The sequence below is a fragment of the Ctenopharyngodon idella genome, chromosome 16 (genome assembly GCF_019924925.1).
Source record: "Ctenopharyngodon idella isolate HZGC_01 chromosome 16, HZGC01, whole genome shotgun sequence".
Taxonomy (NCBI): Eukaryota; Metazoa; Chordata; class Actinopteri; order Cypriniformes; family Xenocyprididae; genus Ctenopharyngodon; species Ctenopharyngodon idella.
Window position 1 is genome coordinate 29,860,647 of NC_067235.1, and position 17,060 is coordinate 29,877,706.

Genomic DNA, 17,060 nt, shown 5'->3' on the forward strand with positions numbered 1-17,060 from the left:
GTCACGCGGAACGGAAAAGTTGTCTACACCGGACGCGCGCGCCGCGTCAAATCCATTATATTCAGTGATATTGTCTACACTGGATGCGGCGCGGAAGACAGCTTCCAGAATCTACACGAGTTCAATGCTGGATTTGCACAAAGGCTATTACTGAAAGATGAAGCAGTTCCCACTTTAAAAGCAGAAGCTACTGTTTATGGACCCCTAACTGTATGTATGTTTTATTGTTTGTACATGTCTTTTAAATGTATTATGTTGCTATTTTTGGTTGCATCAAGGACGTAAACAAAGACCAACGCGTTTTTGCTTCGCTAGCCAGTTAGCTAAATTCTATTGCATACTTCAACAAACTTCTATGTTCATGGACAAACAGTTGTTCATGCTATAAATGTAATGATACCTTTACAAAAATGCTACAGTAAAGCTTTAATCAGGATAAAACCGTATATTGAAAGCTAACAAACAGCAGTAACATTTACAAGTGGCAGCATATCTAAACACTTTGACACAAGTACAAAAGGAAATACTATTCATAAACGTCCTTTAAAACCGTGCTTGCAGAGGTTCTGCTTGACCCTTTTCATCATTATTGCTATCTGGGTCTGATTCGGGCTCAATTTGATACGGCAATATAGACGTCATTATTTACATTTCCACTGAAGCACATGTACAGTAATAACTAATGGTAAGGGGCGTGGCCTTTCCGGACGCTTCAGCGAATCACAATACACTGGGCCAGCTAACCAATCTGAGCACGTTGTGTATTTCAGAGGGAGTGGTATCATAGAAGCAGGAAGTCAAACCAGCCGTTCAAATGACAATGGAAACAGCGGTGTAGAATAAAGGTAAAATATATGAAAAATACAGCGTTTTTTTTTTTTAAACGAAGCATTAAGACATGTTAAACTGCGCCCCATAAACACAATCAAGCCTAGAAAAAAAAAAAAAAAAAAACACTGAACCACCCCTTTAAAACCGTTGAATGCAGGAAGTTCCAGTCAGTTTAATCACTGTTCTATATTAATGCGCTGCTCGTTGAAGCGCTGCGCGCGTAGAGAAACATTCAGGAGCACAGAAAAGCATTAACGCTTCCCAGCGACCTTTATTAATAAAATAGCGTTGCTACTGAATCTATACATTATATTTCTCAGTAACAAGGGGTAAAATCGCTGTTTTTTAAGTAATTAAACTCGCAGCTCCATTGTTGGTAGACAGAGACGCTGCAAAGATGGAGGTAATTCACACACGCAGGTAATTCACATTCTCTCTCTCTCTTTCCTCTCTCTCTCGATAATCATTTCAAATAAATGCTAATTCATTCAAATCAATTCAAATAAATGCTATAATTCAAATTCATTCAAATAAATGTAATCTTACCGCACTACTTTATCTTCAAAGGAGCAGAATGGTAGATCTAACAAGCCATAACTGACGAAAATAACCGTAAATTTTACGCTTTTGATTCTTTTTCTCCTCGTCGCGCATTAAAATGGTTTAATGCACAGCTAGCTGTGGTTTATCCCTTACATGTATATCAGGGAATCCCATGGGGAAAAAATCTCCAGATATGTTCTGAAATATTTTATCTGCTAGATGTTATATCTCTTTCTTTATATATAATGTATAGGCTGATGAGAACAATCAAATTCAAATTATAAAATGAATATAGTTCCGGTCCTGGATGCCGATTGGTCAAAACAGTGTTTCAGGTAAACAAAATCTAATGTATGACTTCAGAAGACTTTGAATATTGATTATTTTTATGATTGAATGTGATTTTATTCTGTTTGAAGCCTGACAACCATCACTGTCCACATATTTGAAAACATCTGTATGAACATTTCTCTTTTGTTTTTCCCTACTGAAAATAGCATTAGACATGAGGGTGAGTAAATAATGACAGAATTTTCATTTTTGGTGAACTGTCCCTTTAATTGTGCATCACAAGTCATTTTAGTGTCTGAGGCAGGAATACACAGACTGCCTGGAAAAGGGGTGAAATGGAATAGTGGTCCAGACACAAATGACCCGTGAGAATTGAGTTTAGGCACCGCAAAGGCAGCGATACCATTACCCAGAATGCATTACAGTTCTCTAGAGTCTCTGAGCTGAGACTTCAGGCAAAATAAATGTGTGGAAGCGATAATAGGCCTATGTTGTCCCCCTTAATACAGATATACTGTATGTGTTTTAAGTGTTTGGCTTCCTTACTAAAGCACCCAGATATTCGTTCCGCACAGCATTCGTTAATAGCTATTTGTTGTCAGATGTTTACAGATGCCACGTTTTAATGAGACTATGAAATGTTTGCCTTTTTTCAGGCTATGGTACAGTATGTTCATGGATGTATCAGTGTTGTAATCTGTATTAGCACTGAGGTTTCAACTTCACCCCCATCTGTCACCTTCTTCCAGCATCTCTTCTGTCCATCTGTTGGTTTCTGTAAAGGTCCTCTTTATCTCTCATCACCTCTGCCATGGTATTTGCACTCTCAATTATGTCAAAAAATCTGACCTTTTGTACAAAGGATCAATGTCACACCTTTGGGTAACATTTTACAATAAGGTCTCATTTGATATGATAAAATATGATGTTGATATGAAGTCGCAATTGCGTGTTTCAAAGCGAGATATATACTCCCAATTCTGAGAAGTCATATCTCGCAATTCTGACTTTATATCTTGTGATTCTGACTTTATATCTCGCAATTGTAACTTTATATCTCGCAATTCTGACTTTATAACTCGCAGTTCTGACTTTATAATGTGCAATTGTGAGTTTATAACGTGCAATTGTGAGTTTATATTAGGGCTGCACGATTATGACAAAAATCATAATTGTCGATTATTCCCTTGAAATTGTAATTGCGATTATTAATTACGATTATCACAATTTACATTGAATGATGTTATGAATAGCTTTATACCATTGTTTGAAGCAGTAATCATGTTTTGCTTGGTCTGCTCAAAGTCGCACTGGATTTTCTCTTAAGCGTAATGTTGAGAGGTCTGTCTATTACTCTTTTCCATGTTTGTAGAGTTAGTTTGTGGAGTAAATATATAGGCTGTGGTGTTGTCACGATACTGGAACTTCTAACTTTGATACGATACCTTGAAAAGTACCGATATTCGATACCATTTTCGATACCACGGGCTGAACAATGAAAAAAAAAACAATGTATATACTGTCATATAGATATTTTTAATATTATTTCTTTTTTTTTGTCTTTTTTTTTGTCCGTCTATTAAAAGTCTAGGCAATCAAAAATTTCTTCTGAAGAGATCACTTTATATGATAAAGCTATTTTTTCATATATAAATGTTGATCAGTTACCATTACAATTATCTCACAAATATTTGCTAACTCAATGTATTTGATTTTACAATGGGGTAGTTTTGTTGCAATATCTTACACACAGCACAAGGAAGCTTGATAAGTAAACAGTAATAAAATAAGAACAAATGAACAAATTACTAACAATAGCACAAATAAATACAATAGAATAAAGATAGAAATTAAATAGACTGCTTTCTTTTTTTTCAGTTAGGTCTAACAGTAGTAATCAGGTAAGAAACTGAATAAAGAAACAGTAATGAAATGTAAAATAACATTGGATAATCTTCATTGTAAAAATGAAATACAGATTAATCAATTAAAGTTACAGAAGTTAATCAGTCAAGAGCAGTAAGTGATTTTCTATTTGTCTTTTTTTGTTTTATTAACATTAACAACATAGAGACCGGCACGTTTATTCGGCTACTGTCCCTTTAAGACATGATGAACGCACGGACACATTCTTCCTGAACTGTTTTACGTTAATGCTCACCAAGATGGGCATTGTGACATTGTGTATTTGACCATTAATAAGTTGTGAAAGAGAGCTTATTTTGGCACTTGTATGTCAAAGGCGTCTTTATTATGCGTCTGCACTTCGTGTGAGCGCAAAATCTGCGGGAATGAACAGAATTATGCGCAGTCCCGCGCCGAAATTCAGACCCGGTCACACCAACACTATTAAACCGGAGAGCATGAGACGATTGTATGAGAGGAGGCGCGAGCGTCTCAACTCGCTGTCAGAGAGGAGAGCAAGAACGCGCAGCTGGTATCGGTGTATCAATACTGCAGGAAGGAGTATTGGTATCGTTTCAGATATTTCAGTGACGATACATATCGATATTTTTGACAACACTAGGCTCTGTACACCGCTTTTTAAAAATGGCGGGTGCTGGCGTTTGACATATCAGAGTACACCTATGTGCTGGGTTAGACCTTTTATACTCTGAAGTAGTCCTGATTCGCCTCTCGCAACGTAACATGCTCTAAACACACCTCTTAAACACGCAAAATAATGTAAGTGGATATTTTTCCTTGTAATTGCGCCTTTGAACGATTACGAAATCGTGGTATCCGTAATTGTAATCGCGATTAGAAATTCGATTAATTGTGCAGCCCTAGTTTATATCTCACAATTCTGACTTTATAACACGCAATTGCGACTTTATAATACAATTCTTACATTATAACTCACAATTGCGAGTTTATATCACGCAATTCTGAGAAAAAGGCAGAATTGCGAGATAAAAAGCCACAATTTTCCTTTTTTATTTTTTATTCAGTAGCTAATTAGCTTAGTAGTAAACAAGCTTCCATATTTAATCCATTAGCTAACATGAACTAACAATGTTTTTTTTTAAAAGCATTTATTAATCTTAACGTTAGTAAAAAATCTCATTATTCATATTAGATCACAGTGCATTAACAATTGTTCACAAATACAACTTTGGAATTTAAAATTGTATTAGTAAATGTTGAAATTACCATTGACTAATACTAATAAATGTTGTAGAAGTATTGTTCATTGCTAGTTCATGTTAACTAATATAGTTAACTAATGTTTACAAATAAAACCTTATTGTAAAATGTTAACCAAATTAGCTTATTTGATTAGTGACCTGGAAATAATGCAGAATCTTAAATATTTATTTTTCATTTTACATCATAACATTACTTGGTTTTAAAATTGAAAAAAAAAAAAAAAAAATTCTGTTTATTTCCAGGTATAAATGACATTTTGAATTACTTATTTTCAATGTGGCCTCCAATTTCTGAGTGTCATATAATGTATAATTAGATTTATATATATATATATATATATATATATATATATATATATATATATATATATATAATTTGCATTGTACTTGTCAATCAATAGAGCACAATATGAACATTATGCAGCAATAATGTGTGAGAAACAATGAGATACAAAAAGCTGCCAAAAAAGATGGAATAAAATCATGTTTAATACAGCTACTGTACATTGTCCATTAACAAAATCAAAAACAAAGTCTATCCAAATTGTTATATTTATTTGTACAGTGAAACAAATGATAATGTGGCTGTCAGGTGCTGATGCTCTGTGACTGTTACTGATGTTAAAGGAATATTTATCTTGACTTTCATCCTTTGAAAAAGTACTGTGTTCTGATTCCCATGTGTAAACACACGTGTTTAATAACCAGGCGTAGAAGACTTGTATTTTTAAAATATTTCGTCTTTAAAACACTAGGTAAGATTATAGTTTAAAAATAGAAAAATCAATAAGAGAAAATAATGTAATTCAGTCACTAGATTATGTACAAGAGGCACAGCCAGTACATAAAAACACCCATTTAAAGAAATAATAAAATGGTAAACAGCGACCACTGCAGCTTAACATGCTGTATGATAAATTAATATTTGATTGATTGATTGATCTCTGCCCTGGCACCAGTAGTAGTTTGGAATTGCATACTAGCATACTGCTCTTATGGTTTCTGCAGTATGTGGCTCTATAGTGGTTAGTCACATGGCAATTACAGCTCAAAATACAAGGCCATAACTGAAAGCACATGAGCAAAGATGGCATCATGCATGTTGTGTACTTACAGGCCTGCATGCACTGGCTGAGCCATTGAGATGAATGGGAATGCTCATGGAAAACAGGTGTTATAGGTATTATAGAATTCATTGAAATAGAGCTCTAAGCAACATTTTAACACAATGGGATTACAAATAGTAACTTTTTTTCAATTAAGGCAAGATACTACAGGCAAAACCTGTGGTTTTCCAGGCACTGGTCAATTTTAACACAATCTCATGGCAAATCGTAACCATTTTACGTTTTGGCAAATTGGTGGCTAATTTGTATGAATTCGCACAATCTCATGTGTTTCGTACAATCGACTTGCGCCCCAGTGGTGATTGGGTTTAGGGAAAGGGTTAAGGGAGGACCTTCATGCTTACTTTTTAATAAAAAACTTACATTTTCGTATGATTCACATCATACAAATTCATATAAAATCACCACCTTGTAAAATAGTTACGTTTTCCTGTGAGATTGGGTTGTCAATTGAGAGATTTTGGGCTATTTTGTTTCCATAACTTGTCGTCTTCAGATAAGTAAAAAGAACATCCAAAATATACATTTAAGGATTTATTTTTATTATACTTTATTTATTTGTGTCTATAGATTTTAATTACAAGACATTTCGTAAAATCTCCACGTCCGTTGCACTGCATACACCAAACTTTACAGTTTTATTCCTAACTATATTTTGAAGGATTTTACAGAATGGTTTGTTCATATAATTTCATTATATGAATAATTTTTTTTGACAGTATTTTCTGATTTATGGAGTTATTCAAGAGATAACCAAAATCCACTCTGTAAAACCTTTGGGCCCTATCATACACCCGGCGCAAGTCTTTTTTGCTAGTTTCAGCCCGACGCAGTTAGCATTTTCACATCCTGCGCCTCGTTGTTTAAATAGCAAATGCATTTGCACCCATTTGTGCACCCATGGGCGTGCTGGTCTGAAAACGAGGTGTGTTCAGGCGCATTGTTGGCGTGTTGCTATTTTGAAGCAACTGAAAACGACTGCGCCATTGACCAACTGAAACCTGGTCTAATGCAATATTTGTTTTATTTAAAGAGTGCGTTAGTAATATTCGCCTATATGCAGGTGCACAACATGCGTACACTCTGCTTATTATACACACAGGGATGCGCAGCAGCACACAAACATGCCAAATATTAAAAAATAAAAGGATTATAGTGTGAAAGATTATTATTGTGTGCATAAAGATAAAAATGCTTTGGTGGAATTCGGCTTGTCCCGTAGGTGGTCTGCTTGTGCGCTTTAACCTCGTGCATGAGCAGATCCTTTCCCTTGCTAGAGAAGCGTTCCGTTTTTCCGCTTGCAAATCTGCCATGGCGTGAGCGCAACTGGCTTTTAAAGGGAATGGGAGATGAGACTCTGATTGGTTTATTGCACGTCACGCCCAAAACAGACCCATGACACATTAAGATAATAGGGACAACCCTTTTAGACCATGCACCGGGCGCGCCGACCATTTTTCCCATCCTTCAACTAGCAAAAGTGGATTTGAACACGCCCCAAGTGCACTTGCGCTGTGCGCTTTAGACCATGCGCTTAGATCGTTAAAATAGGGCCCTTTAACTCTATTGTGTCAACAAAATTAAACAATTTTGAAAAATGGCTTTATCAAATGTTCATATTTCTGTTCTGAAAAGCATAACAGTTCATAAAACTGGTAATACAAAACAATTGTCTCAGGGTATGTTTACACGACAACGATGTACTAAAAACTAAAAAGTTTTTCCTTTGTTTTTTTTCATGTACAGGCGACAACATTGTCAAAACGATCCTTGTTCACAAGGATCTGCGAAAACAACTAAAAACGCTGTATTTTGCTGCCAGGCCAGTAGTTGGCAATGTCACTTTGTAAAGAAACACTATGCTCCTATAGACTAAACACGTAATACACATGCGCATGACGTCACCGATTTCACAAATTTGCGTTTTTGTAGTTTACATGGAGACGATGACGGTATTGTTTTCAAAAACTTGCACTTTTGAAACTCAATTTCAAAAGCTTGCGTCTTCAGGCCGCCAAAATGTCATTGTTGCGTGGGAAAGAATGGTGATTTCTATTGTTTACAGCTGCCATATTCACCTGTAGTGTCTTGCCTTAAGCATGCAATTCATGTGACAAACTACTGCTTGAAAAGTTTACCGTTCCATACTACATACTGTTTCAATTAAAAAAATAGTATGCAGTATGTTAGTACTCCATTCCGTACACAGCCCATGTGTTTCCACTGTTGTCATGTAGTTGCTGGCCTTGCTGATGCTTCTAATTTAGGAAATAAAGCAGAACCCGGGAGCCATAACAGGAAGTTGCTGTTAAACATTGAGAGATGTACAATACATGCATGTGAAGATCACTCATAACATGTTGATGTAATATATTCATAATCGCAAGACATTGAAAAGAAATGCGGTCAGCTTGGCACAACGTGTAAATCAACAACTAAAGAGTCTTTGTTTTGGGGCACATTATTTAGAAACTGCACATGATGGTTAAAGGTGAAGTATATAATGTATGTGCCATTAGAGCAACAAATTAAAAAAAAAAAATGAACAGGAGTTAGAACAAATCTGTAATACAGGCCCTGGTTTCCACTCTTCCCATCTCCCATTGGTCAGACAAAACAGCAAGTCCCTCCCCCAAACTCACGCCATTGGTTGAGGCACTGTTGTTAGGTCAGGCTGGGCGGAATGCTCAAATAAACAGAGCCATACTTTTTACATTTATTGGGGAAATCAACCTACAATGTCTCTGAATATTAATCTGGATAGGGGAAAAATTACACACTTCACCTTTAATGAACTTTAATTACAAGGCCTTGACATCAGTATCCTCGTATAGAAAATCTAGTGCCTCTTCAGGGTTGAGTCATGAGCAATTTCCACTAATGCATGTTCAAAGTATCCACTGTTCTTTTTCTCAGTCCATTTCAAATTTAAACGCATGGACACAATCTTACACATCAACAAACACCGCGAAATGTTCATACTGCACATCTGAGACAGTTCGTGAATTCTGTCTGTCCATAACCCACTAATGACTTTCCTTCTCAGCCCAAACAACCTGCTATCAGAAGCATGTCTTTTCCATGCAGGGCCGACCATGTGCTACTACTCCAGGATGTCCAGATAGACAGGCGGGTTCTTGACGAGGGCCACGAGGCGGTTGTAGATGTCCTTGATGACGAGCCTCTGCTGCGGTTCTCTCTGCCAGCAGCCCTGCATAAGGAGGTGCACTTCCTTCGGGCAGGTACGTGGCCGTTCAAGCTCTCGTCCCTGCGTGATACACTCAATGGCCTGGAAAGAGGGGAAATATTTCATATTTACAGTGAGATAGTGGTTGTAGTGGTACTTTTTAAAAATAATAAATAAATAAAAAATAAAATAAAATATTTTAATGATAAATGTTCATCTGTCTTATGGATTAAGATGTTTAATATATTTCATTTTAACCATTGTAGTTATGTGATTATTTATACACAATAAAAAATAAACAATATATACTTTGACATTGACTTTGATCTACAAGCATATTATTAAATTTTTTAATGTTTAATATATATTAAGCCTATAATATAAATAAATATATATATATATATATATATTTATATTTATTTATTTATTTATTTATTTATATTATAGGCTTAATATATAAGTATGACCCCATTTATATACCATATATATATTTATATATTATGTTTTTTTTCCTGAGGTCTACTTTTAATGTTAGTAATTATAAAAAAATTTTTTTTAAAAAAATTAGTGCGTAAAAAATCATTCATGAATTGATAAAATGATTTTGATATATATATATATATATATATATATATATATATATATATACACACACACACACACATACACACACACACACACACACACATACATACATACATATATATATATATACACACATACATTTTGGAATTTTTTCAAACTGGTCATAGCAGACACTGAAAAGTAATTATTAATAATTAAGAATTTTGTATATACAGTATAACTAAAATGTTACAATTAATTTAATAATCATTTTAATGTATTTTGTAATGTGTGTGTGCTTTTAAAGGGGTCATAGCATATATTTAAATATAATTATGAAAAATTGTAATTTTTTAAATTTATTATTTAATTATTGTTTTAAAAAAAATTGTTTAAAACTATTTTCTACCATCTCTCTGACCTTTTGAATTAAACTTCCTTTTTTTGCAGCTTTGCCTTTAAGATTCGTACATAAACATCCTCTTCATATAGAATATAGAGATTGTTGACGTAAATGTGGGCAGTCATGTAATTATGTACAGTATTCAGATGTTCAGAACGAGCTGTTTCTGTAGCTTTGTGTCAATAAACGCTCTTTTATTTAGTGTGGAGGATTTTTGCATTCTGAAAGTTACAGTATGTTTTTGTAGTAAATTATATACACATATTTTATTATACTCTATTTTCGCATGTACTCTGTTTTCTACAGGCAGCAGCTGCTGGTAAAGAATCACTTTCTTCTCTCCATGGCTATTCCTAGTGCCCATTTAAAACACCAGTGACTTCAAGCCCTTCAAGCATTGCCTCTTAATCAAATAAGGTGAAGAGACTGTCAGCACCACACAACATCATTCTGAAATGGGCTTTCAATCACTGCAATAAATTAACAAAAATTCACATTGACCCCTCTGAAAGTCTGGCACCCTCTTTCCTCGCAGATGGAGTCACGAACGATCCGTCTCTGTCCCGTACAATTAGGCTCCTGATAATTAGCTGTGTCCATCATGGCTCGGGAAGGATTAGGTTAACAAGGTTAAACAACGTCGGCCCAAGGCGAAGATGAGGTTTAATCAGATTAAAATCGAGTCGGCGGGAAAGTGATCTACCTCTCTGTTGAAAGAAGAGAGGCCTCTCCAGCATAATAGTGCAGTTGTGGTCACACCAGGGTCCACTTTTTGGTGCCTAATCTGAAAGGTCTGGATCACTCTGGAACCGAAAAATCTATTGATCTGCTCGTTCATAAGTGCTTAAGAGCCCAGTCTGATCCAGTCCAAAATGGATGTTCACATCACGATGAAGGTTGGGAATAGCTCTGTCTGTTTGCTTTAGCTCACTGACCAGCACTGATGCCTTCAGACAGTCTAAATCACTGCTGTCATTGCTGGTAAACATTGCAGGAGTCATTTACTGCCAAATGAAAATTCATTTACTCGCCCCCTTGATCTGTTTTTTTTTTTCCTTCAGTGAAACATTTAAGGAGATATTTTGCAGATTGTTAAAGTTGAAAAAAGTCTTATGTATTCTATATATAAGAACATTAGTATAAATAAATATGCTGCTTTGCGTTGCATTATATTTGGCTGACTAGCTTTTTATATGACAAACATGTATATAAAGATACAGATATTAGGAGTTTTGTTTACACTACTGTTCAAAAGATTTTTAAATGTTTTTGAAAGAAGTCTCTTGTGCTGCTCACAAAGGCTGCATTATTTCAAAAATACAGTAAAAACAGTAATATTGTGAAACATTATTACAATTCAAAATAGCTGTTTTCTATTGTAATATATTTTAACATGTAATTTATTTCTGTGATGCAAAGCTGAATTTTCAGCATTATTACTCCAGGCTTCAGTGTCACATTATCCTTCAGAAATCATTCTAATTTGAAGAAACATATCTTATTATTATCAATGTCAAAAACTGTAATTGCTGCTTAATATTATAAATGTCACTTTTGGTCATTTTAATGCATCCTCGTTGCATGAAACTCAATTTCTCTCTCTCAAAAAAAAAAACAAAAAAAAATCTTTTGAATGGTTGTGTAACTTTGATTGAAAAATTAAATATGCAAAAATAGTATTGTTTACTATTTTTGTCCTTAAAAATACTTCAAGAATCATTAATGAGTTCAGTTGGAACCACAATTGTTACATTTCTGATTTCCATACATATACAGGAACGACTTGAGGGTAAATGATGACAGAATTATAATTTTTAGGTAAACTTTACCTTTCAAATCTGTTTGTTTTGTGGTCGTATTGTTTTATTAAACACTTAACAATGAATGAGTTTGACATTTAAATAGGTACAATTGTGCAGCCATAAATGGTTGACACTAATTCTGAGCATGAAATGTGGACTGTACCTCACTGTTGGATAGCTGATACCATGGTTGTTTGCCATAGGTGAAGATTTCCCAAAGGACCACTCCAAAGCTCCAAATATCACTCTCTGTGGTGAACTTCCTGTACATGATGCTTTCTGGCGGCATCCAGCGAATGGGCAGCATCGTCCTCCCACCGACCTGATGACGTGAATGAGAACAAATTACAACCAAACATCTCTGCTGTGGGTAAATATACAAAAACCTATAAAGGAAAGAAAGGCAAAATCACAATCTCTTTAGTGTCTCAAATGATTCTCCCAGAGTTTAGTGAAATGGAGAAGTCTCCAATTTCTCAAATTGTACTCAAATTTGCACAGACAACCAAAGTTATTAGAGATCTCAATATGAACACAAATATTTCCCATCAAAGACCAATGATCGGTCACTTTTGTCAGTTTTTGGAGTGACACCATTGATATTGAAATGACATGTTTTACCCTGTAGTAATCAGTGCTGTAAATGTCTCTTGACATCCCGAAATCCCCGATCTTCACCACCAGCCCTTCTCCAACCAAACAGTTCCTGGTGGCCAGATCTCTGTGGACAAAATGAAGGGAAGCGAGGTACACCATGCCCGAGGCAATCTGAGCTGCGATGTGGAGCATCTGAGGAAGGGTCAGCTGACCCATCGGAGGAACCTTCATCTCGTCCAAGATACGAGCATCTGGACCGTGAGCCCTGTACAAACACAACACACTTAATATAACAGCTGCTTAAAAACATTAACCTGTGAAAAGAGATTTTGGATGTGTTCAGAATGGCATGCTAGCATACTACTTTTTTTTGCAGTATGTGCATGTTATGTGAATTTTCTATATGCATAGATTACCCTACTAAATTGTTCTAGATGTTTAGTATGCATTCATAGCACACTAGACTCGCCAAAAGAGTGTTTGCGCAGTGATGCCATAGAAGAACCATTTTTGGTTCCACAAAGAACCTTTCAGTGAGAGTTCTTTAAAAAGTTCTTAAAGGCCCACTGAAGAGTGTAGGAACACGCAGCATTATTCAATGTGTTGACGTAATTTCAACTGAAACAGGAAGACAGGGTGATATATCGAACAGCCCTGCCCCTTTTTTTAAATGTATTAGCCAATAGCGTTTCGTTTATGTTACAGCTCGCCAGAGCTGTTAGACTCAGTAAAACCTCTGTTTCCTTCTAATTTCTAACCGTTTCTCCTCATAATGTCCTTTATATCGCTTATATACAGCATTCTGTGCAGAATTCAAATGGGTCTGATACCTTTTGTGGTCTGTGCTCTCGTGTCTCTGGACCGGAGCAGACTGCTCGCGTTTGATTGACAGCTGTCACAACCTACTAGTGACCGTGTTTACTCCTTTCTTTTCAACCACTGGATAGGATTTAAAAAACGGCTGTTGTATTTGTGTAAGGCAGGATGTTACTTCTGATGAAGCGCTGTTAAATATAGGTGAAAAACAGCGACGCAAAAAGAATAAATAAAATGCTTTCTTAAAAAGGCAAAAGACCACATGCACGTTTTCTTAATATAATTAAAAACCAACAGACTGATGAAAATGCGGGACATTTTCTCAATATGTGACGTGCGGGACAAAGGGTGAAAATGCTGTGCGGTACAACGCAAAGCGGGACGGGTGGTCACCCTATTTAAAGGTTCTTCATGGAGTCATAGAAGCCAGTAAAGAACCTTTATAAGAGTGTATGTGGAATACTGTATCCCACAATGCAATACGCTCTACTTGTTCCTCCACAGAGTTCTGCAGGAAGTACATATTTTTGCAGACCAAGTTAGCATGATCCTGGTACCTCAACAAAATGGCTAAAGGATTTTTCCATTGGCTTTTGGATTATTGCAGAAAATAAGCTCTGTGACAAACAAAAGTTTGTTTTTTCATCAAGATAATTTTCACAAATGAACTCTACTTTTTTTAATTTTGAAGCCTAAATACAATCGGCTGAAATAAAAAGCTAAAGTTTGGCTATAAATGAACTACACAGTTGCACAACTTCAATATCACCATAAGCTTCCAATAACTCTTTCAATCTTTATTTAAAATCTACATGTTGGAAAGTTTTAAGTTAGAATAGTTTGCAAGAGTGTGATTATAAACACAATAAGGCTGTGAAAGCGGACTAGTGAGTAGATGAGTTTACCTGTTTAGTGTGATGACGTTTAATGTCCCTTACAACCTCTATAGTCCCATTTAGCAGTGTTATTCATGGATTTTATGTCATTAAATAAAATGTAAAAACATCTTGAACTTGTTAACCACTGACCTTATTTCAGCCATTTAACCAAAAATCCATTCAAAAAACCCACTGAGTTCAGGATGATGGACCTAGAAGTTCAAGAATGCTAACTTATTTCCAGGTTTTAGGACATTATTTCAACCATAATAAATGAACTGGAAGTGACACCAAGCATTATCTTGGCACATTATTTGATCAAACTGCTTAAAGCGAAGAATTTTTTGCACAAAATTGAATGAAAAGTGCACAATTTGTGTGCTTACGACATAACTGGATGCCACTCACTAGCAAAGTGACAACAATGCAGCATGCTACTTTTTATCGTTATACACTGCATGCTGTTTTTTAAAATAGTAGGCAGTATGCAACAAGCAGTATGCTAGTATTTCATTCTGAACACAAGCATCCTACACTTTGAAAAATTAAGGTACTTTATTGGCATCAATGGTTCTGGTTCCATGAAGAACCTTTGACATGCATGGAACCTTTCCATTACACAAAAGGTTCTTTTAGAGTGGAAAAAGGTTATTAAAGAAAAGAAATAAGAAATAAAGGTTCTTTAAAGAACTGTTCACTGAAAGGTTCTTTGGGGAACCCAAAATGGTTCTTCTTTGGCATCACAATGAAAATCCCGTTTTGGAACCTTTATTTTTAATGATGTAGTGGTTAAAATTCGTTGGTAACGCCAAGTTTGCATGAATTATACTGTTATGATTTTGAGCAACCTCCAGACTGTAGTAAGTCACATTGGATAAAAAACATCTGCTAGATGACAGCACAAGCATCATTGCTCACCATTGCCTTGCGTGTCAAGCCTCAATGAGCAAACCACTGTCTCCATTCATCCTAATATACGCATGTAAACTCTGCCATTCGCTTGCCTTCTTTTCTGTTCTGAGGTTTAGTATGTGATCCCTATTAGTTTAGCAGGCAGGTGGCAGGATGGGGCAGCTGCAACCGAGACTGGAGCCACATCCATACACGTGAAAATGCGATTTCCATCTCCCCCTCAAACATTCACTTGTCCCCACTCCCAATCTGGCCCCAGCAACCACCTGGCAAACAGACTGGATCTTTACGCACCGAGACTCAGCTGTGCTGGACATATGGTCAGTCAGTCCCCCATCAGCCACCTCATACTTCAGTGAAGTTTACATCTTAATTAAGACTGGAGCATCACAAAGCTGGATCCGCATTTGGGTTTCTACTCAGTTTTGGCATTGGGTTTCAGTAGATGTAGATGGAAATATGGTAAATAAAAAGGTCTTGATGCAACTTTTCATGTAAAATGAGTCCAATACAAAATGCAGAAAGTTGACTAGCAGGCTAGATTATTAACTATTAACACTTTAGAGGGCTTGTGAAGCTTTCTTGGGTCGAGTCCAGCTTGCAACATATTTCTCCTAAGTAATTTCTTACATGCTTTTTGCTATATCTGTCCAACAAAACACATTTTTAAGGTTGTCCTAAGACAGCAAATATGGATAGAAGCTCTTTCTCTAAAGGCTCTTTCAGCTGGTCTGTTTCCGACCGCTACACCACATTGTTGGCACTGTAGTTAATTCTCTGTGAGTGGCTGGTGGTTATTAGACTGACCTTAGGAAGCGGTTGAGGTCTCCGTGTCGCATGTACTCAAACACCATGGCCAGAGGTTCTCCATCTGTACACACACCGTAGAACCGCACTATGTGTTCATGCTGCAGCACCGTGAGCAGCTCGGCCTCGCGCTGGAAGTCCTGTCGGGTGGACTCGTTGGCGACTTTCAAGGTCTACACATGAAGACAGTCAGATGTTCAAATACAGTGAACATAAGGTGCCCCCAAAAAAGTATTTGGATACTTTCAATTAAAAGTAAGACAGGTAATGCATTCTGGGAAATAAACTTTTTTTAGATGAAAATTGCATTTGTAATTTAAATCCGTTTTAATACTACTTCCTGACAAATTCAAATAGCAATTTTTCATCCTTTTTTCTACTGCAATTCAAATTCAGTTCAGTTTGAATTTTAAAGGCGATCTCAATTCAGTTTTGAATGATGCTCAACTCTGGTTTTATGGTTTGCAAAAGTATTATTTTAGTATTATTTATTGATATTTTATTAGTACTATATAAACATTAGTAATTTTGTTCTTATTTTATTTTTTAATTATTTTTTGGAATTACATTTTTCTTTTAATTTAAGTTTAAGTTTTACATCCATTTTTTATATTTTATTTTGTTTCAGTTAACAAAAATGTTTTAAAATAGTTTAAGTTATCGATAACAACTTTGCTTTGCAAATGTAATCATTTTCTGTGGTTGATTTGAATGTTGTTGATTTGAATGTCTCGTTATCTAGCTTGATAACGAGATTTTGGCAGAATTGTGAAAACTTGTGATAGTCTTGGATGAATCAGGAAGAACTGGTTGAAAATTACTAACCATTCAGTAATGTTTTGATTTGCTTGCCATTGTTCTTGTTCAAATGTGAGTATATGCGCTAGCTGTATAATTTCTAGCTTTTTTTTGCAAATTAAATACATATATTTTTTTAAAATAATAAAGAAAAACGTAACATTTAATGAAAACATGAATATTTTTTCAGGAACATAAAAATACATAAAACAAAAAATAACCTTAATAGCAACCAGCATCTTGTCAGTATCCGGACAAAGGTTGGCACATTCTGCCAGGTAAACCTTGCCAAAAGCTCCTTCACCCAGTTCCCACTTCAAAACAATGTCTTTTCTTTTAATGTGTTGGACACCTG

The 17,060-nt window shown here is 35.7% G+C and overlaps 1 protein-coding gene across 1 annotated transcript in view; it reads right to left on the bottom strand.

Moving 5' to 3' along the window:
• Window positions 1-5,285: 5,285 nt before the first annotated feature.
• Window positions 5,286-17,060, bottom strand: part of ntrk1 (neurotrophic tyrosine kinase, receptor, type 1) — a 31,434-nt gene continuing 19,659 nt past the window's right edge. Inside the window, 5 exon segments of the mRNA XM_051865067.1 lie at window positions 5,286-9,230; window positions 12,061-12,219; window positions 12,519-12,759; window positions 15,908-16,080; window positions 16,927-17,057. Of these exon segments, the coding sequence (XP_051721027.1) occupies window positions 9,045-9,230; window positions 12,061-12,219; window positions 12,519-12,759; window positions 15,908-16,080; window positions 16,927-17,057 (890 nt within the window). The 3' untranslated portion in view covers window positions 5,286-9,044.